General features: G+C 66.0%; 11 protein-coding genes across 11 annotated transcripts; 8 read left to right on the plus strand and 3 right to left on the minus strand.

The window, feature by feature from the left end:
• Nucleotides 1–4: 4 nt before the first annotated feature.
• On the plus strand, nucleotides 5–892 carry V1510DRAFT_414419 (uncharacterized protein). Its single transcript, XM_066933416.1, has 3 exons — nucleotides 5–48; nucleotides 80–152; nucleotides 184–892. Exons 1-3 carry the CDS (start codon nucleotides 30–32, stop codon nucleotides 407–409), a joined length of 318 nt encoding a protein of 105 aa, XP_066789926.1. The 5' UTR covers nucleotides 5–29; the 3' UTR covers nucleotides 410–892.
• A 14-nt stretch (nucleotides 893–906) lies between these two features.
• V1510DRAFT_402257 (uncharacterized protein) lies at nucleotides 907–1,980 on the minus strand (the record flags this gene model as incomplete). The annotated part of the gene is made up of 2 exons (XM_066932093.1): nucleotides 907–1,688; nucleotides 1,929–1,980. 2 exons carry the CDS (start codon nucleotides 1,978–1,980, stop codon nucleotides 907–909), a joined length of 834 nt encoding a protein of 277 aa, XP_066789927.1.
• A 1,420-nt stretch (nucleotides 1,981–3,400) lies between these two features.
• Nucleotides 3,401–4,493, plus strand: V1510DRAFT_414425 (P-loop containing nucleoside triphosphate hydrolase protein). Its single transcript, XM_066933417.1, has 3 exons — nucleotides 3,401–3,907; nucleotides 3,940–4,002; nucleotides 4,034–4,493. The coding sequence occupies exons 1-3, from the start codon at nucleotides 3,765–3,767 to the stop codon at nucleotides 4,377–4,379; spliced, it is 552 nt and encodes a 183-aa protein (XP_066789928.1). The 5' UTR covers nucleotides 3,401–3,764; the 3' UTR covers nucleotides 4,380–4,493.
• Nucleotides 4,494–4,632: 139 nt separating this feature from the next.
• Nucleotides 4,633–5,662, plus strand: V1510DRAFT_414432 (protein RCR2). Its single transcript, XM_066933418.1, has 5 exons — nucleotides 4,633–4,969; nucleotides 5,024–5,051; nucleotides 5,085–5,093; nucleotides 5,127–5,189; nucleotides 5,222–5,662. Exons 1-5 carry the CDS (start codon nucleotides 4,948–4,950, stop codon nucleotides 5,628–5,630), a joined length of 531 nt encoding a protein of 176 aa, XP_066789929.1. The 5' UTR covers nucleotides 4,633–4,947; the 3' UTR covers nucleotides 5,631–5,662.
• An 830-nt stretch (nucleotides 5,663–6,492) lies between these two features.
• V1510DRAFT_327400 (uncharacterized protein) lies at nucleotides 6,493–7,281 on the plus strand. The gene is made up of 2 exons (XM_066930800.1): nucleotides 6,493–6,672; nucleotides 6,721–7,281. Exons 1-2 carry the CDS (start codon nucleotides 6,591–6,593, stop codon nucleotides 7,197–7,199), a joined length of 561 nt encoding a protein of 186 aa, XP_066789930.1. The 5' UTR covers nucleotides 6,493–6,590; the 3' UTR covers nucleotides 7,200–7,281.
• Nucleotides 7,200–8,461, minus strand: V1510DRAFT_414436 (NADP-dependent oxidoreductase domain-containing protein). Its single transcript, XM_066933419.1, has one exon. It carries the CDS (start codon nucleotides 8,134–8,136, stop codon nucleotides 7,243–7,245), a length of 894 nt encoding a protein of 297 aa, XP_066789931.1. The 5' UTR covers nucleotides 8,137–8,461; the 3' UTR covers nucleotides 7,200–7,242.
• A 2-nt stretch (nucleotides 8,462–8,463) lies between these two features.
• Nucleotides 8,464–10,679, minus strand: V1510DRAFT_414438 (uncharacterized protein). The gene is made up of 2 exons (XM_066933420.1): nucleotides 10,367–10,679; nucleotides 8,464–10,301 (listed from the first exon to the last, which is right to left on the minus strand). The coding sequence occupies exons 1-2, from the start codon at nucleotides 10,415–10,417 to the stop codon at nucleotides 8,910–8,912; spliced, it is 1,443 nt and encodes a 480-aa protein (XP_066789932.1). The 5' UTR covers nucleotides 10,418–10,679; the 3' UTR covers nucleotides 8,464–8,909.
• V1510DRAFT_414441 (MBA1-like protein-domain-containing protein) lies at nucleotides 10,503–11,758 on the plus strand. The gene is made up of 6 exons (XM_066933421.1): nucleotides 10,503–10,886; nucleotides 10,919–11,030; nucleotides 11,064–11,162; nucleotides 11,194–11,407; nucleotides 11,440–11,569; nucleotides 11,601–11,758. The coding sequence occupies exons 1-6, from the start codon at nucleotides 10,709–10,711 to the stop codon at nucleotides 11,711–11,713; spliced, it is 846 nt and encodes a 281-aa protein (XP_066789933.1). The 5' UTR covers nucleotides 10,503–10,708; the 3' UTR covers nucleotides 11,714–11,758.
• Nucleotides 11,759–11,988: 230 nt separating this feature from the next.
• Nucleotides 11,989–13,903, plus strand: V1510DRAFT_429394 (glycoside hydrolase superfamily; the record flags this gene model as incomplete). The annotated part of the gene is made up of 3 exons (XM_066935312.1): nucleotides 11,989–12,010; nucleotides 12,374–12,529; nucleotides 12,562–13,903. The coding sequence occupies 3 exons, from the start codon at nucleotides 11,989–11,991 to the stop codon at nucleotides 13,716–13,718; spliced, it is 1,335 nt and encodes a 444-aa protein (XP_066789934.1). The 3' UTR covers nucleotides 13,719–13,903.
• A 99-nt stretch (nucleotides 13,904–14,002) lies between these two features.
• Nucleotides 14,003–14,715, plus strand: V1510DRAFT_414445 (ubiquitin-related domain-containing protein). Its single transcript, XM_066933422.1, has 6 exons — nucleotides 14,003–14,043; nucleotides 14,308–14,335; nucleotides 14,370–14,387; nucleotides 14,422–14,451; nucleotides 14,485–14,567; nucleotides 14,602–14,715. Exons 2-6 carry the CDS (start codon nucleotides 14,318–14,320, stop codon nucleotides 14,684–14,686), a joined length of 234 nt encoding a protein of 77 aa, XP_066789935.1. The 5' UTR covers nucleotides 14,003–14,043; nucleotides 14,308–14,317; the 3' UTR covers nucleotides 14,687–14,715.
• Nucleotides 14,716–17,063: 2,348 nt separating this feature from the next.
• On the plus strand, nucleotides 17,064–19,318 carry V1510DRAFT_402266 (uncharacterized protein; the record flags this gene model as incomplete). The annotated part of the gene is made up of 2 exons (XM_066932094.1): nucleotides 17,064–17,199; nucleotides 17,235–19,318. 2 exons carry the CDS (start codon nucleotides 17,064–17,066, stop codon nucleotides 19,316–19,318), a joined length of 2,220 nt encoding a protein of 739 aa, XP_066789936.1.
• Between the last annotated feature and the right edge of the window lie 179 nt (nucleotides 19,319–19,497).

Below are 19,497 nucleotides of genomic sequence, written 5' to 3' on the forward strand. Positions count from 1 at the left end.
CACTCCCAGCTCCACCCCGTCCCGACGACATGTCGGCCAAGATGAGCGGTACGTAGCGGCCCCGCCGTGCTGACCACAGCCGCCGAGCGCCGCGAGTGCTATCGCGACCTGCAGGGCCTGACGCAGTACATTGGCCGCGACCTGCGGCAGGGGTACGTCGCTTGCCGGCTGCGCTGACCCCAGCATTACGTCCGTCCACGGCAACGCCAAACACATCTCGAACCAGTGCAAGTTCATCCACAGCCAGATCCAGAACACCAACACGCGCGACGCCAAGAAGTGGGAGGAGCTGGCTGACCGCGCCACCATCGCGCTCAAGGAGGCCGGCGATATCCAGAACTGGGCCGAGATTATGGAGGTCGAGATCAGCGCGCTGGAGGAGACCATGCGTCTGGTCGACGGCAAGTAGCGGATCGGCCGACGGTCGACCCGACGGCCGACGACGCCGACGCCTGGTGCGCCGGCGGCTATGCGCCACGCTGCGGCTATACGCCACCATGCGCCACTGCGGCTACATGCAGTTGTCCTTCCGGCCACTCCGCCGAGGGTTGCTGCCTTCGGCAGGCCTACGGCGGCCCGCAAAACGCACCGCAACGCCCCCTGGCGGTGGCTCAGTGCAGACGCGTTCTGCGGACGACCGCTCACCTGCCCAAGACAGCAACTCTCGACGGGGCCGCTGCAGGACGCTCACCCAACGGGCCCGACATGCATATAGCCGCTGTGGCGCACAGTCTCTTGCAGGGGCGCCGCACTCACTATTGGTGGACTCGAGCGGCACCGCCGTGGCGGTAGCTGTCTCCGGCAGTCATGCGGCCGTCCGCACGTCCGTTCGGCAGCCACGCCCCAGAGCGCCACAGCTATAACGTTAATCGTCATGCCATTCCGTATGCTATATGTGTACATGTGTTACGCCAAAAGCCGCCACCGCTTCTTCTTGGCGATCGATGGCTCCGGCGGGGCCGCCTGCGGCGGCCACTGTCCGGTCTCGACCCAGCCGGCGTGCATGATTTTGAGCGCCAGCGCTAGGTTCAGCGGCTCCTTCAGCCGCCGGCCCTGCATGACCAGCAGGTCGTAGATCCGAGGATACGACGCCTCGCCAATGGCCTCGGCCGGGCGCCCGTTGGGCAGCGGGTACAGGCGGCGCGGCGGCGTGGCCGGGACCGCTGTCCAGGCGCGCCGACGCTCGTTCCAGAGCCGCAGGCCGTCGTTCCACGACTCCTCATCCTCCTCCGGCGCCGGTGTCGACGCGGGCGTCAGCGCGGGTGTCTCAGCGGGCGTTCCGGGCGTGGTCGTGCCCGCGGAGGGCTCACGTGCGAGCACGGCGGCGACCGCGGCGGGCCGCGGCGGGACCGCGGGCGGCTCCGGCGACTGCGCCGCACTGTGCGCCTCCTGCGCCTCGTCCCCGCGCGAGGCCGCGTCCGCGCCTTGAGCCGCACCGTCTGCGGCGTCCGCGCCCTCAGCGCCCTCAGCGCCCTCCGCGCCCTCCACTGCCATCGGCGACCCTGGCGCGTGCTCCGCGGCCGCAGCGGCCGCCGCCGCCGCCCGCACCGTCTCGGTCTCGTACTCGTCCAGCTCGTCCACAAACAACCGTTCCGCGCGCCGTGCGCCCTGGTTGCGCCGTCGTCGCCGTTTGCTCACAAACGTCCACAGCCACCCGAACTCGGTGACCGTGCGCGGTTCGCGCTCGACTGCGGCCGCTGCTGCCGCTGCGACTGCCGTGTACCGGCTCCGCGACGAGGTTATCACACCCCCTCCTGATAGGCCTGCGCCGGTTTTGTCACCGCGCGCCTGACTATTGGTACTGCCGGCCGCGTACGTGAGCGTGCCGGCCGCTGCTCGCGTCTGTCCGTCTGGTCCTGCTCGGCTTGCGCGTCGCTCGGGCTGGTTTTCCTGGCCGCTGAGCGCAATTTTTTCTGTCGACCCGTTACCCGCCTTGAGCAGCTGGGTCACACCTGTCGCCGCCAGCGCCACGGCCGCCATGCTCTCCTCCAGCTGGTGGCTCGCTGGGACCGGTGCGTGTAGTCGTGTGCGTCCGGAGTGCACGGGTCGGTGTCGCTGTCGCGGACGCCGCGCGGGGTCCGGGCGGGGCTCTGCACGCGTGCGTCGGCTGCCCGCGCACGCTGTTCTGCTGGTCGTGCCGCTCGCCGTCGCTCGCCGCTCGCCGCTCGCAGGCTGGCTCGGCAGGTTGCGCCCGTCGGGCGTTGGACGGTGCTCTGGCCGGGCTCTGCCGCGCGCTGCGCCAAGACTCGGGGCCAAGTGCTGCTGCTCGGGCAGCAAGCAGGAAGCTGGACACGCTCCTCTGCGTCGGTGCTCGCTCTCGCAAGGCCTCGGACTCCGCAAAGCTCACGCGTGCACTGGTGCGCGTGTGTTGCGGGCCCAACGGCGAAGACCGCCCTTTTATGGCGCTCCAGATGAGCTACGATAATCGCCGCCGATAAGGCCCACCGGCAACGTCCAAGACTGCACGCCGCGCCCACGCAGCCAGCGGCCGGCGGTCGTGCAGCAGACGCCGTCGGCCGCATGCCCGCAGCCATGCCGGCCGCGCCGGCGTCCGTGCGGCCCGTAGATGTAGAGGCCGTGACGTTTGACAGCTTAGTGGTGTGGACGATCTCCACTTTCACCACTAATCTTTCCACACCGAACGGGCCTCCCGACAACGTTTCTAGAATCAGCACACGGCTTCTCGACTACACACCCCGGCTCGGTAGCTGGACTGAGGTACGGACTTGGTAGGGGCGCTGTGAGCGTGCGGCTGCGGCTGCGCGGCTGTGGCTGCAAGGCCGGGCGCGCGCGGCCGCCGAATGGACGTGCACGAGCGGCCGAAGATGGACGGCGAATGCGGCCGGACGAGCTCCGGAGACCGGCCGGCGCGGGACGACTGGGCGGCCGCGGGCATGCGCCCGGTCGAGCTGCTGCCTTGGACCGGCCCGGGGACTGCGGCGGGCGCTGGACGTCTGATCGGCATGCGAACTGGGCCATGCGCGGACACGACGGTAGCGGCAGCGGGGGGGTGGGCTGGCCTGGGGGTGGCCGCATGCTACTGCCGGCCGGCCTGGCCGATACCGACACCCCGCACGGCTGCTGGCGGCTGCGGACGGGCCGTGCAACCGCTGAGCGCTCTGGCGGTGGGTGGCTGGCTGGCTTGAATGGGCCACCAAACGACGCGACGACGCGGCTGGCGGTACCCGACGGCTGCCAGAGTCTGCCGTGGCCCGTGAACGACAGTTACGGTGTCTCAGCGTGGCTGAGTCGCCGTAGCCGACGGTAGCGGGCGGGAACGGCGCCGCCGCCGCCGCCGCGGGCGACTCCGAAGGCCGGTGTTTGACGACGCCGACGACACCGGCGACGCCGGCGACGCCGGCGACGTCGGCTACGTCGGCTACGGCACAAGCCCGACGACGCGCCAACGCACGGCTGCGCTGTGACGCTGGCCGTGGCGTGGCCGTGGCGGAGTCGCCCTGGCGTCGGCGGACCGCACGTGTGGGCGCGCCTCGCGCGTCTCGGCTCGGTGGCAAGTCTGGACGGCTGCGGCGGCTCCGAACTGGTGGTTCCGCGGCGGCTGACGGTGGTCGTGAGCTGGGCCGTCCGAGCCGCACGTCAGCGAGTCGTACGTCAACACGCGCCGCACAGACTGGCGCGCCGCACGAGCCTGGGGCAGCGAGCCGCACGAGCCGCACGAGCCGCACGCCGCACAACGTCGCACAAGCGCCGCACGCCGCACGCCACACAGCCACCTCCACAGCCACTTACTGACCGCAGACACTATGGCTTCGCTGTTCTACCGGTTCTACGAGTACCTCGTCTCGCTCTTCTGGTCGTCCGAGATGGACGTGACGATCCTCGGACTCCAGAACGCCGGCAAGACGTCGCTGCTGCGCGTGCTGGGGGGCGGCAACTTCACATCTGAGTACGTGCTGTCGCGTACACGCTGACCGCCAGCTCGATTCCCACCATAGGCTTCTCGATGAAGAAGGTCCGCAAGGGCCGCGTCACAATCAAATGGTACGTCCCGCGCCGGCCGCGCTGACCGCAGCTGGGATCTCGGCGGACAGCCGCGGTTTCGCTCCATGTGGGAGCGTTACTGCAAGGGCGTCAACGCCATCCTCTTCATCGTCGACTCGGCCGACCCGGCCACGCTGACGATCGCCCGCATGGAGTTTGAGGCCCTGATCTCGAAGCCGTCGCTAGAGGGCATTCCCGTGCTCGTGCTCGGCAACAAGAATGATCTGCCCGAGGCCTACGACGTCGACAGCGTGATCGAGATCATGGACCTCAAGAGCGTCGACGACCGCGAGGTCTCGTGCTACTCGATCTCCGCCAAGGAGTCCACCAACGTGGACGCAGTCCTCAGCTGGCTTGTCTCCAAGTCCAAGTCGTAAATAAAAGGCGGTGTACGTTTGTGGGTCATAGAGTTTGGTTTCGGGTTTTGGACACTTTTGTTTCTTGTCCTGTATTAATTGCGGTAGTCGTTGCAATATAATTCGTTCCTACGAGTGGTCAGCGTGCGGCTGTGCGTGCGGCTGTGCGCGGAGCTGTGGCGGTGTGTGGCGGAGCTGTGGCGTGGCGGTGCTGCCCCGCAGCTCCCAGCGTCACCCGCAGACCCGTCGCGGTGGCTCGGGTGGCGTGACGCCTTGGCGTTCGCATGGCGTGGCGCAGCGCATAACACCGCACCGTGGCGGTGCCGGGCTGTTCTTTGTCCCGAGCCTCCGGTCGCCGTCTCTGTTCCCCGGCCGTACATTGGAGGTCGTTTTGGGCGATTCCCAAGCAATCAACCCAAAAGGGAAATGGACACTTGCGCCTCGCGCCCAGATCTTTCTTGGGATCGCAACAAATTTCATCCATAAATCTAACACTTCCCCCGGTGATCAAGCGCTCGACTCTTGACACCTACCGGAATTTCGTCCCCGAAACCGAGCTCAAGCGCACAGCCAGTCCGCGACCGCCACGATGTTTTACTGGTCCAGCAACTGTAAGTTCCCCCGCTCGGTCGCCAGACCGGCCAGAGCAGAGCGCTGACCACCAGGCGACTACTACGGAAACTGCTCGGGATGGTAAGTTGCCGGCGCGGCCGTGCTAATAACTAGGTACTACTGGTAAGTCGTGTCTGCGACGCCGCCTAACCTCAGGGGTCGATGGGTCCTCCTCGGCGCTGTTGTCCTGGTAGCCCTCGTTTGCATGTGGCTCTTCGTGTAAGTCCGAGTGCGGGCGCCGCTGACTCCAGCTTTGCGAAGAACCGCCGTCGGGCTAAGGCTGGCCTGCCGCCGGCGTACGGCACTCAGTGGCTCGCTGGTACGGGCCGCTGGCACAACGGCACCCACCAGGCGCCGCCGGCCCAGAACCAGCCCTACTACGCCGGCGCCTACCAGCAGGACGGCACCTACTACGGCCCGGACGGCGCCCACGCGCCGCCGCCGGCCTACTCGGCACCGCCCCAGCAGAGCCAGAACAACATGCAGACCGGCGGAACGTACTACTACGCCGATCAGCGCGGCGCGCACTCACCGGGCGCCGACGAGCACGGCCCGGAGGTCGCCACGGGTAACCACTACGCCCCGCCGCCGGGCCCGCCGCCGGCGCACCTCGCGGGCAACCGTGCGGATGAATACGAGATGCACAATATGACTAAGTAATGTACAATAGATTAAGGACAGCTTTTATCAGATCTGCAGACTGCGTAGCTTCCCAGCGGCCGTACCAGCCGGCTGGACTGTGGCGCGGCCCGCTCGCTTGGATCGTCGGTACTGCCCGCTCTGCTCTGCGGGTCGTCTGGCGGCGGGGCTTCAGCCGTGGGTGGCGGCGGGTCATAGATTGCTGCGGGTCGTAGCGGGCAGGGTCGCTGGGGTGCCCTCTGCGGCCGACCACCGCCCGCCGCCCGGTGGCGGCGTCCAGCCCAGCTGGCGGCCCGGGTCGGTCGAGTGGTGGCTGCTTGGCGCCTGGGCGGGTCGTATGGCTGCGCTGGGCGGGTCGTATGGCTGCATTGGACGGGTCATATGGCTGCGCTGGGCGGGTCGCTCTGCGGGTACCATCGCAACCGCCAGATCCCATCGCTCCGGCCGGGTATTGCCGTCCGCCCGCATAACCCACCCTCCAGCGCTCTCGCCAGGCCGCGTTGCTCGCCGCGTTGACCCGCCACCAGCGTGGTCGTGGCGGGCAGGGCGCTAGCCCGCCCGGGCAGCATGCAGCAACCTGCAGGCGTGGCGCAGTGGGCGAGCGGGCAGCGGCGCAGCATGCTGCGCCCCTTTGGGCCGGGTAATACAACGTAGCAGGCGTCCCCAGCCCACCGTCCCGGCTGCCGTCAGCTGCTCCCCGACCCAGCCTGTTCGGGCCATGGTGCCGCCTCCCACCGTTTGAGCGCCATCGCGGGAACACGCGCGGCGGCCCAAAAGTTGGCATTACGTACTCTCCTGCGAGATAAGCTCGGTGCTAGTGTCACCGCACTGCCAGTCCCATTTTTAGACTTGGTGCCTGTCCCTGTTAACCGCCAGCAGTTTTTTCGGCCCAGCTGCTATAAGACTTGACGGCAGCGCTGGTTTCTCCTCGCATACTTTCTCATTCTTGCATTGTTCTCTCAGAGACCTATACAGTGAACCATGTACATGCCAGAGCATCCTATCCGGCGGTCAATGCTGGAGAGCCGCAACATTCTCGACACGGCCAAAACGTTCGCGCAATGTAAGTACCGCGGGCCGAGCGGCCCGGGCGGCTCAGGCTGACCGACAGCGTTCAAGAATTGGGGAACATGCATGGACAACAAGGGCTGCAAGATCATTGCTATCGTCGGCATTGTGCTGGCGTCCGTGCTGGTGCTGTCGTTGCTCATGTGGCTCATCCGGATTATCTGCTTCGGAGCCGAGATGACCTGCGCCTGCATGCTCTGCTGCTGCCGGTCGTGCTGCGGCTCGTCGTCCAGCGGTGGCGGCGGCAAAAATCAGACTGTCGTGGTCTACCCGCCGACGCAGCCGACCGCGCCGGTTTACTACTCGCGCGGCCCCGACTCGTTGCCGCCGATGCCGTCGCGGCAGGGCAAGTACCAGCCGCTGCACGACGACCAGAACATCGAGATGAACGACTCGGGCGCGTGGAAGGGCAGTCACAGCAACGACCAGTCCACGCCGTACTATGCGCAGTCGCAGGGCGTGTACGGCAACCAGGGCGAGAACCCGTACGGCGCCAACCACTCGTACTACAACCGGTCGTGATTTTTTGTTAAGGGAGTTTGTACTATAGATTGAATGCCAGGGTTTACGCAAAAATCGGCGCGCCCCACTGGGGGTCCACCACGCGGCGGGCGGTGGTCTTCGAGATCTCGTTGATCGCGGCCACGTCCTCGGCCGCGAGCTCAAAGTCCTGGAAGTTGCTCTCGATGCGCGATGGCGTCACCGACTTGGGAATGACCGAGCCGCGGGTCGCAGCCCACGAGATCAGGACCTGCGCCGGCGTCTTGCCGGTCTTGGCGGCGATCTCCTGGATCACGGACTCGTTCTGCAGCGGCGCGTCGGTCGAGCCGAGCGGCGAGTACGCCGTGATGTGGATGCCCTTGGACTTGGCGAACTCGAGCAGCTCGAACTGCGGCAGGTACGGGTGCAGCTCGACCTGGTTGACCGCGGGGACGGTCGTGGTCGAAGGCGCGGCCAGCAGGATCTCCAGGTTCTTGACCGAGAAGTTCGACACACCGACAGCACGCGCCTTGGTCTTGTCAAGCGCCTGCACGTCCTTCCACGTGTCCACAAACGACTTCTCCAGGAGCTCGACCGAGCCGTCCTCCTTGCGGGGGAACAGGCCCTGTCCAGAGACAAAGGCCAGCGGCCAGTGAATCAGGTACAGGTCGACGTAGTCCGTGCCGAGCTTCTTGAGCGACGTCTCGAGGGCGGCCGCGGGGTCCGCGTGGTCCGCGTTCCACAGCTTGGTGGTCAGGAAGATCTCTCCGCGCGGGACACCCGAGTCCTTGAGGGCCTGGCCGACCTCGGCCTCGTTGCCGTAGACAAAGGCGGTGTCGATATGGCGGTAGCCGGCCTTGAGAGCGGTCAGCACGGCGTTGTAAACGCCGTTCTCGGCCGTGGACTGCCACGTTCCGAGGCCGACCGCGGGGATCTTGGCGCCGGTGTTGAGGGTGAAAGAGCGGCTAGAGGTTAGCATGAGCCGCACGAGCCGCACGGACTTCAGCCGCCCAGCCGCAGTGCAGCCGCCATGCAACCACCGCCACAGGGGGTGTGCCGCATCGCCGGCCACCGGCGCGGGCGTCTGGTCGACACCCCCGCCGGCCGCCGCCTGCCGATCGGCGTTGCCGTCGGTCTTAGCCTGGCAACAGCGACCGCCAGGGCGACCACGGCGGTCTGGGCGAGCCGTCACCAGCGTCTGCGCAATTGCAACTTACTTGAGAGCCATTATTAAGTGAAGAGAGTAGTCAAGAGCTTGAGAACTTGAGGTGGGTCGGAGAGGCACTGAGCCCATTTATATAGCTTCGGGCCTCAACACGCTACGAGCTCTCTACCTTGCCGGTCTACTCTAATGTATCGCGAATATGGCGATTGTTTCCCCCACTAGCCCTAATTGGCAACTCCCGCAGGTTGAACAACTTTGGCGCGCTAATGCACAATTGTGCATCATTTCCAGTCATCATGCATTAGTCAGTCCCCATGGATCCCCATCGAAGGATTGCGATAGCAGCCGCCAGGCACGGCTGATGTTACGAATGCTAGTTGTATGTACATGTGGTGATGGCGCCATGGGGGTGATTGCGCACGCCTGGGCCCTGATTGTGCACGATGGCGGCCCAGTAGCTGCGATGGCGGTCCCGGCGATGGCGGCCCTGTAGCGGCGATGGCGGGACTGGGCGTGGTTGGCGTAACCTCAAGCCGCACGGTGTGCGGCGTGCTATCGCGACACTCCAAGCCGCACGGCGTGCGGCGCTATCGTGCCGCCCGCTTCTGCAGCTCCTTCGAGTACTGCTCCACGATGTGGTGCGCCGCCGCGTCCCGCTCGCCGACCAGCTCATCCAGCAGGTCGCCGAAGGCAAACCCCAGCTGCGTATGCAGATAGCAGAACCGGAAGAGCACGTAGCGGCGGGCGCGCAGCAGATGCATCGCCGCCGTCTGCGTCAGCCGGCACGCGCCCGGGTCGCCAAACACGACCAGCGCCAGCAACCGGTGCTCGGGCCGGACCGGCCTCGCGTACAGGTGCAGCGTCGACCGCTCGTACATCACGAACCGGCTGTCCTCGCGCATGCGCCTGTTGTGCAGCGAAACGTGCCGCGCCAGCATCGATCCGTCGTCCGGGTCGGTCTCGGTCCCGTCCGGCTCGGCCGTGTATGCGGAGCCCACGTACAGCTCGCCGGCCTCAGGCACCATCATGACGGCGTCGTCGTCGTCGCCGTCGTCGATCTCGCCGACCAGCTGCGGCTCGTCTGCGCCGCCAAACGCCTGCGACACCCGCAGGCGCGCGTAGCTCGCGTTGTGCGTCTCCTTGAACCAGTGCTCGGCCACAACCACGTCGTACATCTCGAGCAGCGCCCGTCGGGCGTCTGAGCTCGGCTCGGACTCGTCCTCGTTCTTGGCCGGCTCCCAGGCAACGACCTCGAACGGCAGCGCGTCCTGCTCGTCGATCACGGGCCCGGCGGCCGCCTCGGCCGCGCACAGCGCCTCCAGGGCCTCTGTGCACGCACCGGGCCGTGCGCCACGGACAAGCAGCTCCTCCAGCCGCGCCACACGCGCTTCACTGAATGGCGGCTGCGCCAGCGCCGCCGGCAAAACCACGTTGCGGGCCGCCAGCGTCGCCGGCGCCACAAACCCGCCCGCCACGGCCGCCTCCACGGCCGCCCACGTCGCGAACCGCCGCAGGTACACGTCCGGGTCCAGCAGCGTGCGTGCGGCCGCATCCGCGTACTCGGTGAAGACCGCGTAGTCGTCTGCGTTGGCCGCAACCACGTCTTGGATCTCACGCGCGGCAATCCGGTCGCGCCGGTCGACCGGGCTCACGTAGTCCGACAGCTCGTCTGGCGGCGCGCTGTGTGCCTGCTGTGCCGCGCAGAACTCGCCGCGCTGTTCGATCGTCCAGTACCGCGCGTCCGATCCCCGCAGCCGGCTGCGGTCCAGCGCGGCCACAGCCGCACCCAGCACCCGGCTCGATAGGTACGCGCTGGCCGGCAGCGCGTGCACGAGTCGGCGGCACGCAAACGGCAGCTCGCAGTTGGCAGAGTGCGTGAAGATCTGCTGCAGAAGTTCGTCGGGCAACTCGTCCAGTCTTGCCAGCCGCTGCGGCGGCGCCTGGAGCTTCTCCTCTAGTCGTCGTCGCTTGTGCCGGACCTGAGTGTCAGCTTCTGGTCGGGGCCGGGCGGCCGGCCGCTGCCGCCGCCGCTGCGCGGACTCACCTGGCTCCGACTGAGGTCGCGTAGACTGCGTCCGGGCACAATAAAACCCATCCCCAGCGTGGTCCACGCGCCGGCCGGCGCTTAATCGGTGTCAATCGGTAGCCCTCGCCCAGACCAGTCTGCAGCCACAGCCGTTGCTGGTAGTCTGGCGTGTGTCGCGGCCAGTCGGGGTTTGTCTGTGCCGGCGGGGTGTTCGTGTCGATGCGTGTTGTGCGCCATTGACCAACCATCGAAAAACTTTTCTGCCCACAGCATCCAGCCGGACTTGTATCTCCGCACCCAGGCCCAGAGGACACTCGGACGCACACGACAGACGGCGGGCAAGCAGAGCATACAACTAGCATGGAAGTACTCTTGAGACAGCGCGCGGTGCTCGGAACCGCGCGGTTCTCGCACCAGTTTGGCGGACCGCTGGCGGTGCGGGCGGCGCGCACCGCCCTGCGCACGCCCATGCCGCGCAGCGTGCGGCACGCGGGCACGGCACAGTCATCGCAGACGGCCGCTCTCGGCGTGATGCTCGGTAGGTGCGCGATTGACGGCGCTGACGGGCAGGAACACACGTTCTGCCGACCGGCAACCTCGTGCCGTCGGTGCTGGCGGAGCCCAAACTGCGAGCCAAAGGCTTCTTCCGGAGGCTGTATCTCTACGTGCAGAACGCGTGGTGGTAGGTGCGCGTGTGGGGCGTCGCTGACGGCAGCTTTGGGCGGTTCCGCATCGCCGGGCACCCGCTGGAGTTCAAGCAGTGGCGCGACGAGGCAATGGACGTCTACGTCAGCCTCAACAAGGCATTTGCCGCGTAAGTGGGCGCACGGGCGCGCTGACCGCAGACGGAGCAAGGCCGGCATCGACAAGTACTCGACCATGTTCGTGCAGATCCCGCTGCAGCAGCGCATGGAGGGCCTGGACAAGAAGATGAAGCTCAAGTGGGACCTGGTCAAGCACATTTCCGAGCCGAAGCTGGTGTCGGCGGTGGCCATCAAGCTGTCGGAGAAGGGCCCGATCGAGCACGTCCAGTTGGTGTACCGGATCCACGCGCTGCAGGTATGTTGCCATGGCAACCGCACTGACGCCAGCGCCTGATCATGATCTCGCCCAACGGCACCGTCAACAAGTCCGAGAAGGAGGTCGTCGACTACATCGCGTTCTTCCGGGACGTCGGCGTAACGCCGCCGGTGACCAAGGTCGTCGGCTCGGTCTTTGAGAGTAAGTGGGCGCGCGGCGACGCTGACGACAGCTCCCCTGGACGTGCCGCTGCCGAAGCGGGTGCCGTCCGAAAACGCGACGATCCGGTTCATGCGGGACTGCGGCGACATCTTCCGCAAGAAGCCGGCGGCCAAGACGTACTAACTGCGCGGCGGCCCTGTATATAGCTCGAATCCATACTCCACGCAGCGACCACGCGGCTGGTGCGCCGCACGGGGTGCGGCGTCAGCCGCACGCCACGCGGCGCCCGCGCGGCGCCGACCCGACCCGACCCGACCCGCGTCCGGCTGACCCGGCCGGCCGGGTCGCCGCGGCCCGCCCGCCGCGGGCCGCCGATACCCGACCCTGGCGCCTGGCACCGTGCTAGCGCAGGGGCCCCCGCGCTGGCACCTGTCAGGCGTGTGCCTGCTGTGATACCCATGTTGACCGACGCCGCGTCGGGTACGGGCTTCTGTCACGTCGCCGCCGAGCCGCCGCCCGATCCAGCACTGCCGGCCGGGCGTCCCGGCCGTCGGCCGTACACCACCCACCCGGCGAGGCTTTCGACGCTGGCTGGCTCGTGTGCTATTCACAGACGCACGCGCGGCCACCGTTCGACGGCGTGGCCGTCGTGCGTCCCTCTGACCGCGTAAACACGCCCAGGCACCGGCGGCCAGCGCCGGGCGCCAGGGCGTCCGTATATAACCGCCGGCCGGCCGTCCGGGGCAGCATCTATATCGTTACCAAGCTTTTGCTTTATATACTTATCCGATACGATGCGAACGCACTCCGGGAGGCCTGTCTCGTTTGCCCTGCTGGCCACAGGCTGTCTTGTGGCCGCGGGCTGGCTCTCGGGCGCGGCCGGCGCGGCCGTGCCCGCCGTGAACACGCAGGTCGTGTTCACGGGCTCGCTGGCGGCCGATCCCGCCGGCGAACGGATCGAGCAGGAGGCAGTGTTTGACAGCGTGTTTACGACCGACGGTACGTACGGCCAGGCCGCCGCTGACGCCCAGGACACATTGCCGGCAGCGGCCGGGCGCCCCAGCGCCCGGACCACTTTGCGCCGGCCGCTCCCGAGCCGGCGCACGCCGAGACCTCCGGCTGCGAGCCGCCGGCACCGACGTCGACCCTGAGCTCGACCCGGACGGCCGTCCCGACGCTGGCGCCCAACTCGACGGCGTCGTGGACGACCATCACGCGGCCGCCGGCCGAGCCGACGCTGGACGCGGCCGCCAGCACGTCGACCAAGATCGTGACCATTACGCGCTCCAAGTCGACGTCGACCGTGACCGTCACGCGCACGCGTTCGACCTCGACAATCACGGTCACGCGCACGCACTCGTCGACCACGACCAGCACCCCGGTCTCGACCGTCACGCCCACGGCGCTCGCCTACAGCCCGTACGCTGACGACGGCTCGTGCAAGGATGCCGACACGGTCAAGAGCGACCTGCAGAAGCTCGTGACTCGCAAGATCGCGACCGTCCGCACGTACACGACCGAGTGCAACATGATCACGACCGTCAACGACGTCCTGAGCGAGCTTGGCCTGACCATCAACCAGGGCCTCTGGATCTCGGCCGACGGCGTCGACTCCATCGACGGCCAGCTCTCCGACTTCATTGCCTGGGGCCAGCAGGGCTCCAACTGGGACCTCGTCGCCATGGTCGCCGTCGGCAACGAGGCCATTACCAGCGGCTACGTCTCGGCCTCGGACCTGCAGTCCAAGATCTCGTCGGTGCGCTCGCAGCTGCGCTCGGCCGGCTACACGGGCCCCATCGGCACCGTCGAGCAGACCGGCGCGTTCCAGTCCAACACTGGCCTGTGCCAGCCGTCGGTGATCGACTTTGTCGGCCTCAACGCGCACCCGTACTTCGATGCCAGCGCCTCGCCGTTGACCGCCGGCGCTTTCGTCGTCGCCCAGGCCGCGCTCGTCAAGGCCGCCTGCGGCGGCAACGACGTCTTTATCACCGAGACCGGCTACCCGTCCAAGGGCAACACCAACGGCCTAAACACGCCCTCTGAGGCCAATCAGCGCACTGCCGTCGCCAACATCCTCGACGTCTACGGCGGCAACCTGACCATGTTCACCATGTACGACGATCTGTGGAAGAACGCTGGCTCGTACGGTGTCGAGCAGTCGTTCGGCATCATCGAGCTGCTGGCCTAGCGGCCTGCGCCCGTTCCCGCGTTCTCCACAGCTCGCGCCCGCATTTTCGCGCCTGATTGTGCGTTCCTGGCCGGCTTTTGGCCGGCCGTAGCATCTACGTATCTGCCTGCATTCAGCTTCATGATCTCGACCGATTTCGAATGACCTCGGCGGTTTTTCCGCCCGTCAATATACATGTTCATCTACACTGCCGGCCAGCCGCGCCGGCCCTGGCCGCGCCCGACAGGGCCGTGGCCCGTTCGTAATTTGACACCTAACCCTGAGGTTATGTAGAGCCCACCCTGCTCGTTTCCAGAGCACACACGAGTCTACAGGACCACGCACAGTAAGTTGCGGGTGGGCCGGTCGGCCGGGGCGGACGGCGAACGATGACTGGGCATGGCCTGTGTCGCAGGTGCTGTGATGGCTGGGCCGGTGGTCGCACGGACGGGAAGCGCGGTCAAGCGTGGTCGATCGCACGCTCGCCGGCAGCCGCCATCTGCCCAGGTCGTAGCCGGCAGCCAGCCGACGGCTGGCCAAGCGGCCATAGTGGATGCCAGGCGATGGCCTGCAGCCGCCGTGTTTGCACAGACGCTGACCACAGCTGCAGAACCGCCAGGATGCTGATCAAAGTCAAGGTACGTCCCAGACCACCGCGGGTGCTAACGCCAGACCCTCACCGGCAAGGAGGCAAGTGGCCGCTGGGGCCTGACTGACCGTGCAGATCGAGTTGGACATCGAGCCGACCGACAAGGTACGCATGGCCGGAGGCAAGCGCTGACGGCAGGTTGCGCGCATCAAGGAGCGCGTCGAAGAGAAGGAGGGCATTCCGCCGTCGCAGCAGCGGCTGATCTACGGTGGCAAGCAGATGTGAGTGCGATCGGCCGACGGCGCTGACGATCAGGGCGGACGACAAGGCGGCCAGCGTCTACAACCTTGAGGGTGGAGCGACACTGCACCTGGTGCTGGCGCTGCGTGGAGGTCTGTAAGCAGTGCATTCAATACATTTGTGAGCCGATCAAGTGCGCGTGGCCGGAGAACGGCCGGAGAGCGGCCGGGGCGGTGGTAGACGTGCGGCTCGGCGGCGTGCGGCTCGCTGCCGGGCGCGCGGGCTGGTGCGTGGCGGCGTGGCTCGTTGTGCTCCACTGTGCGCCGCACCCCGTGCGGCTCATCCCACGCCGCCGCCACACGTGACGCGCCAGGGTCAGGGCCGTCCGGTCCCGATCGCCGGTGAGTCCACATTCTAATTTAAGGAGAGCGCTAAGGAGCCGCTAGCGTCTAGCGGGCCAAGCGGAGGATGGTGGCCTGCAGTAGCGCACGCAGCTGCGACGTGCGCCGTCCAACACGGGTCCGATGGGTCGCCGACGGTGTCGCGGGCGTGGCCTGCGCGTGCGCGACAACATCGTGCTAATTGTCCGGCCACGGGCCTGTAGCGCGTGCTGGGACGTAGGGCGGCGTGGAAAGCCCGTCTGTTTCGTGTGCCGCGTCGCGTGGGCAATCCACAGGCGCGGTCGGCGCGCGGGTGCGGCCGCCATTCAGGAGACCGCGTGCCTGTAGACCGCGCTGCTAATCGCACGGGCCGACCGACCAGGCTAGCGCAACCAATCTGGCTCTGCGGGCGCGATTCGGCAGGGACCGGCGGACGCGCGGGGAGACCGGTTTGCGTACCGGCGCGCGCCGACTGGCCAGACGTTCGGCGTCCAGGGCGTGGCACGTAACCGTCGCTGTTAAGCGGAGGCCGCCAGGCCGCTGCAGCCACCCGTAGGCCCAGCCGACGCGGACGGTCCTGAGCTGGAACCGCAAGAGAACCGTGCGTCGCTGTGCGTTGCCCGCCCACGGCGGCTCTGCGACGCACGACGTCTACCGGCTGCGCGTGAGCGGTACGGCTGCGGCTGGAGGCGCGGCAGCCACCCAGCCGCACTATGCTGCCCAGCGTCAGGGGCTGCCGCCTGCACCAGATGCAGTCGGCAACTGTGTAGCATGCAGAGCAGTGACTAGTACCTGGCCGCGGCGCCGCTAGTCGTGCACACGGCTGCACGCACCTTAGGCCTCTGACGCCTCGCTGTTATTGCCAACGGCGAGGCGCGTGCCCACTACTCTCGCCGCCGCGACCCACGACGGCACTCTGGTCTCGCGCACAGTGACGCGCAACGCGCGGGTGTGAGAGCCGCCGTGTTGCGAGTGCGACTGTCGCGTCCTGGCTGCGGCGCGCACGGCGGCATGGCTGCACGCCGCGAAGCGTTAGCGTTACCTTTTACGGTGCAGCAACTTCCCCTTTGGGAAGTGAGCGGTGCCGCTGCTGCCCGATTTGCCCCAGCACACACTATCGCCCAGTTTTTTTGCCGTCGTTGTTCTGCATAAACTTTAACCTGGATAGGCTTCGCCGCCTCCAATCGCTCGGGAGCTAGAGCCGTCTCGGTACATATCTGTATGGTGCAGGACGGGGGCGGTCTCGCTGTACGGAGCGTGTACGAAAAGTCCGACGTAGATGTTCTAGGCAGCCCCTACGTTGGTCCACGGCCATGGACTTGGATTGTCTGCTGCGCGGCTCCGTGGACGCCGTCCTTGCCTGCCACGGCATCCAGCCCATGCCGTCGTGCAGCCAAAAGGGAAAGCAGTAGCTCACAGGAGGCGACTCGACCGAAACTGTAATAAGATTTTTGGCCTTGCCTGCGCATCTTCTATTTAAAAATTTAGGATTTGCGAAACCGTAGCCGCCCACTGGATCAAGCCGTGGCCATTATATTGTGCTCTGTGCCCGCCTGTCGCTGGCCCACTCAGTCCAGTTTTGCTTCCGCTCCATACTGCCCAGCGTCGACGGCACTCAGCCTTTTTGTAACGACCACGCACGACGAGTCGAAGTCTGCGCAATTGCTGATCAGTGAAGCTCTGTCTGTTACCGACACCTCGCGCAAACGCTGCAGCAAGCGCCCGCACGGTACCATTCCAACGCCTCGTCAGTTGCATAGCAACGCAATCCACACACTCGGTACCTTCCTCCGAATCCAGAGCTAGCAAGCTCCGTTGGCCCCGCGCTAACATCGTCTACTCTCGCTTTGTCTTTGGTACGTACACTCTTGTTTTAGCGTAGCGCATATCGCTGCACTTTTCCACTATGGTGGCACACCGGCGTCCTTGGTCTCGTTCCGTTCATTTTACCAAGGAAAAGGTGCCGTCATGAAGCAGCGCGCAGGTGTGCAGCACTGGTGAAATCTAATATTTGGGCGGCGTGTTCTCTCCATTTTTTTTTCCTCCAGCGCTCACATCGCCCTCGCCTTGCGTTCTATATCCATCGCCCGTGTGCCATCAGGTGTTTACGCGGCTACAGCTAACATCGATCAGCCAGGTGGATAACACAACGTCAACATGCTGCTGAGACCGTTTACCACGCTCCTGGCGCTCTTCTCCGGAGTTGTCATTTTCCTGTCAATCTCGATTCTGTTCAACTCTGGTTCGCAGTCGAGCACAATTGTCCCGTTCTCGTCGACTATTGTGCCTTCTGGTAGGTTCTGGCGTGAAATTCATGCTGACAGGCAGCCGGCTACAGCCCTGTTGGATCCGACAAGTCGCCTGATGTGAGCGAGACCAAGGGCACCGCTGCCCAGTCTGATGCCATTGGAACCGCGGACAAGGCTGAGGCCGAGACCGACAAGCAGGCTGCTGAGCCTGCTAAGGTCGAGGCCGACGTCGTCGCTCCCGAGACCGATGCTGAGACCCAGAAGGACAAGCAGAAGGAGCTGCAGGAGCTGGAGGAGGCTCAGGACTCTGCTGCTGAGAAGCCCCAGAAGCCGTCGTCGAAGACCGAGCCCATGCAGGAGGAGGCCATGCCTGTTGATGACGAGGTGAAGGCTGCTCCTGCCAAGGAGGCTGAAGCCGAGACTGAGACTGAGGCGCCTGCTGAGGCTGCGCCGGCCGGCAAGACCACTGACGCTGGCGACGAAGACGACGACTCTGCGGAACCAGTTCCGGCCGCCGCTGCGCCTGTTGCCGCTGCCGAGGACGCTGCTGAGGAGACTCCCAAGGAATCCGAGGCCGCTGCCGAGGAGCCTGCCACCGAAGCTGAGGAGGCAGAGCCCGCTGCTGAAGAGCCCGCGACTGAGGCTGCTGCCGAGGAGCCTGCTACTGAGGCGGAGGCCGAAGAGGTTGCTGAGGCTCCTGTTGCTGCTGAGAAGCCTGCTGCCGAAGAGAAGCCTGCTGCGGCTGCTGCTCCTGTTGCTGAGGAGAAGCCTGCCGCTGCTGCTCCCGCTGCTGAGGAGAAGCCTGCCGTTGCTGCTCCTGCTGCCGCTGCTCCCGCCGCTGAGAAGCCGGCCGCGGAGAAGCCGGCTGCCGCTCCTGCTGCTGCCGCTCCTGCTGCGGAGAAGCCTAACGCTGCCGCTGCTGCTGCCGCCGGTGCCGTCGCTGCCGGTGCTGGTGCTTCGGACGAGGTCAAGGACGCGATCACTTACCAGCCGCCGATTCCTGCTGGCCAGCTGCCGAACCCTGTCCGTATCTTCCTGACCGAGAACGGTGGTTCGCACGAGGAGGTCTTCGCCGCCCTGATCTACGCGTTTGCTCAGATTCCGAACTCGTACATCTACCAGTACCTGTTCCGCCCGCGTTTCAACATCTTCGCCGTGCTCAAGACCTTCGGCCTGAAGAACCTGTCGCAGCCGCGTGGCTCGACTGGCATGAAGTTTGACGAAAAGAACCCTGTGCCGGACGTGATTCTTGGCACGACGTGCGAGTTCGACATCCGTCGTCTCAAGAACCAGTTCACCTTCATGCGCGAGGAGGGCTCTTACCTGTTCTGCACGGTCCACCACGGCGACAGATGGCACCGTGACTCGTACTACCACTTCTACGACGACATCATCCCCTGGATTGAGTCGGGCCGCATCACGTTCCTGTTCCTGTCGGGCCACACCAAGCGCTTCATGGAGGAGAAGGTTATTCCGTCGTGGGACGCCAAGCACCAGTCGATCAAGGAGAACTTCCGCGTGTTCGTGCCGGTGTTCCCCGTGCCGATCGAGAACAAGAAGGAGCGGTCGTTCTCGCTGCAGGGCAACTACGAGTCTGACCGCCGCGACTATGCCGCGATTTTCAAGCAGTTCGAGTCGTTCTCGTCGAACGCGGATGCGGCTACGAAGGACCTGCGCATGCACCTTATCGGCCACGGCAAGCGTCCGGAGGTCCCGGCTACCATCAAGGACCGCGTTGAGTTCAACGAAGGCCTGGAGTTTGCCGAGTTCTACAAGATTCTCTCGGACTCGTTCGCGCTCCTGCCCGCGTTCGCCAACGACGAGTACTACGACCGCAAGGCGTCGTCGTCGGTGCCAGCGTCGCTGATCGCCGGCGTGCCGATCGTCGGCAAGCAGCGTCTGCTCGAGACGTACGACTACCTGACCGAGGACTCGATCTGGCTGCAGGGCGACAACGAGGCGGACATGGACGTGATTGGTCGCATCGTCAAGCTCACGGACGCCCAGATCGCGGCCCAGAAGAAGCGCACGCGCAACCGCAACCAGAACGTTGTCGCCGACAACATCGCCAAGGCCAAGCAGTGGTGCTCCGAGTTTGACCACCCGGTCAAGCGCACTGGTACCGAGGTCGTGCGCGCCGGCTGGACGTGGACCTGGGACTAAGTCCGCCTGATGGCCGGACCAACACGTCATGGCCTGGCCGGCAAGGGCCAGGCTCCTCTCCCGCCACCTCATCCCTCGACTTGCTCGGGGTACATGCCCCAAAAGCACACATTTGCACCGGCCACATTGATCTGCAACGCAGAACAGCCCGAAATAGTATGATAGACGGCTGCCGCCGG

Source organism: Dipodascopsis tothii (assembly GCF_038497935.1).
Source record: "Dipodascopsis tothii strain CBS 759.85 unplaced genomic scaffold V1510scaffold_9, whole genome shotgun sequence".
Classification (NCBI taxonomy): Eukaryota; Fungi; Ascomycota; class Lipomycetes; order Lipomycetales; family Lipomycetaceae; genus Neoaidaea; species Neoaidaea tothii.

Excerpts from the sequence above, each read along its gene's own strand:
- V1510DRAFT_414419 (XM_066933416.1), top strand. Across the intron at positions 153-183 it reads GGCCGCGACCTGCGGCAGGG|CATTACGTCCGTCCACGGCA; the intron begins GTACGTCGCTTG and ends CGCTGACCCCAG.
- V1510DRAFT_414425 (XM_066933417.1), top strand. The coding sequence starts at position 3,765 with ATGGCTTCGCTGTTCTACCGGTTCTACGAGTACCTCGTCTCGCTCTTC. Across the intron at positions 3,908-3,939 it reads GGCGGCAACTTCACATCTGA|CTCGATTCCCACCATAGGCT; the intron begins GTACGTGCTGTC and ends GCTGACCGCCAG. Across the intron at positions 4,003-4,033 it reads GGCCGCGTCACAATCAAATG|CTGGGATCTCGGCGGACAGC; the intron begins GTACGTCCCGCG and ends CGCTGACCGCAG.
- V1510DRAFT_414432 (XM_066933418.1), top strand. The coding sequence starts at position 4,948 with ATGTTTTACTGGTCCAGCAACT. Across the intron at positions 4,970-5,023 it reads GTTTTACTGGTCCAGCAACT|GCGACTACTACGGAAACTGC; the intron begins GTAAGTTCCCCC and ends GCTGACCACCAG. Across the intron at positions 5,190-5,221 it reads GTTTGCATGTGGCTCTTCGT|CTTTGCGAAGAACCGCCGTC; the intron begins GTAAGTCCGAGT and ends CGCTGACTCCAG.
- V1510DRAFT_327400 (XM_066930800.1), top strand. The coding sequence starts at position 6,591 with ATGTACATGCCAGAGCATCCTATCCGGCGGTCAATGCTGGAGAGCCGC. Across the intron at positions 6,673-6,720 it reads GGCCAAAACGTTCGCGCAAT|CGTTCAAGAATTGGGGAACA; the intron begins GTAAGTACCGCG and ends GCTGACCGACAG.
- V1510DRAFT_414436 (XM_066933419.1), bottom strand. The coding sequence starts at position 8,136 with ATGCTAACCTCTAGCCGCTCTTTCACCCTCAACACCGGCGCCAAGATC.
- V1510DRAFT_414438 (XM_066933420.1), bottom strand. The coding sequence starts at position 10,417 with ATGGGTTTTATTGTGCCCGGACGCAGTCTACGCGACCTCAGTCGGAGC. Across the intron at positions 10,302-10,366 it reads GCGACCTCAGTCGGAGCCAG|GTCCGGCACAAGCGACGACG; the intron begins GTGAGTCCGCGC and ends GCTGACACTCAG.
- V1510DRAFT_414441 (XM_066933421.1), top strand. The coding sequence starts at position 10,709 with ATGGAAGTACTCTTGAGACAGCGCGCGGTGCTCGGAACCGCGCGGTTC. Across the intron at positions 11,163-11,193 it reads CTCAACAAGGCATTTGCCGC|ACGGAGCAAGGCCGGCATCG; the intron begins GTAAGTGGGCGC and ends CGCTGACCGCAG. Across the intron at positions 11,408-11,439 it reads ACCGGATCCACGCGCTGCAG|CGCCTGATCATGATCTCGCC; the intron begins GTATGTTGCCAT and ends CACTGACGCCAG.
- V1510DRAFT_414445 (XM_066933422.1), top strand. Across the intron at positions 14,452-14,484 it reads ACATCGAGCCGACCGACAAG|GTTGCGCGCATCAAGGAGCG; the intron begins GTACGCATGGCC and ends CGCTGACGGCAG. Across the intron at positions 14,568-14,601 it reads ATCTACGGTGGCAAGCAGAT|GGCGGACGACAAGGCGGCCA; the intron begins GTGAGTGCGATC and ends GCTGACGATCAG.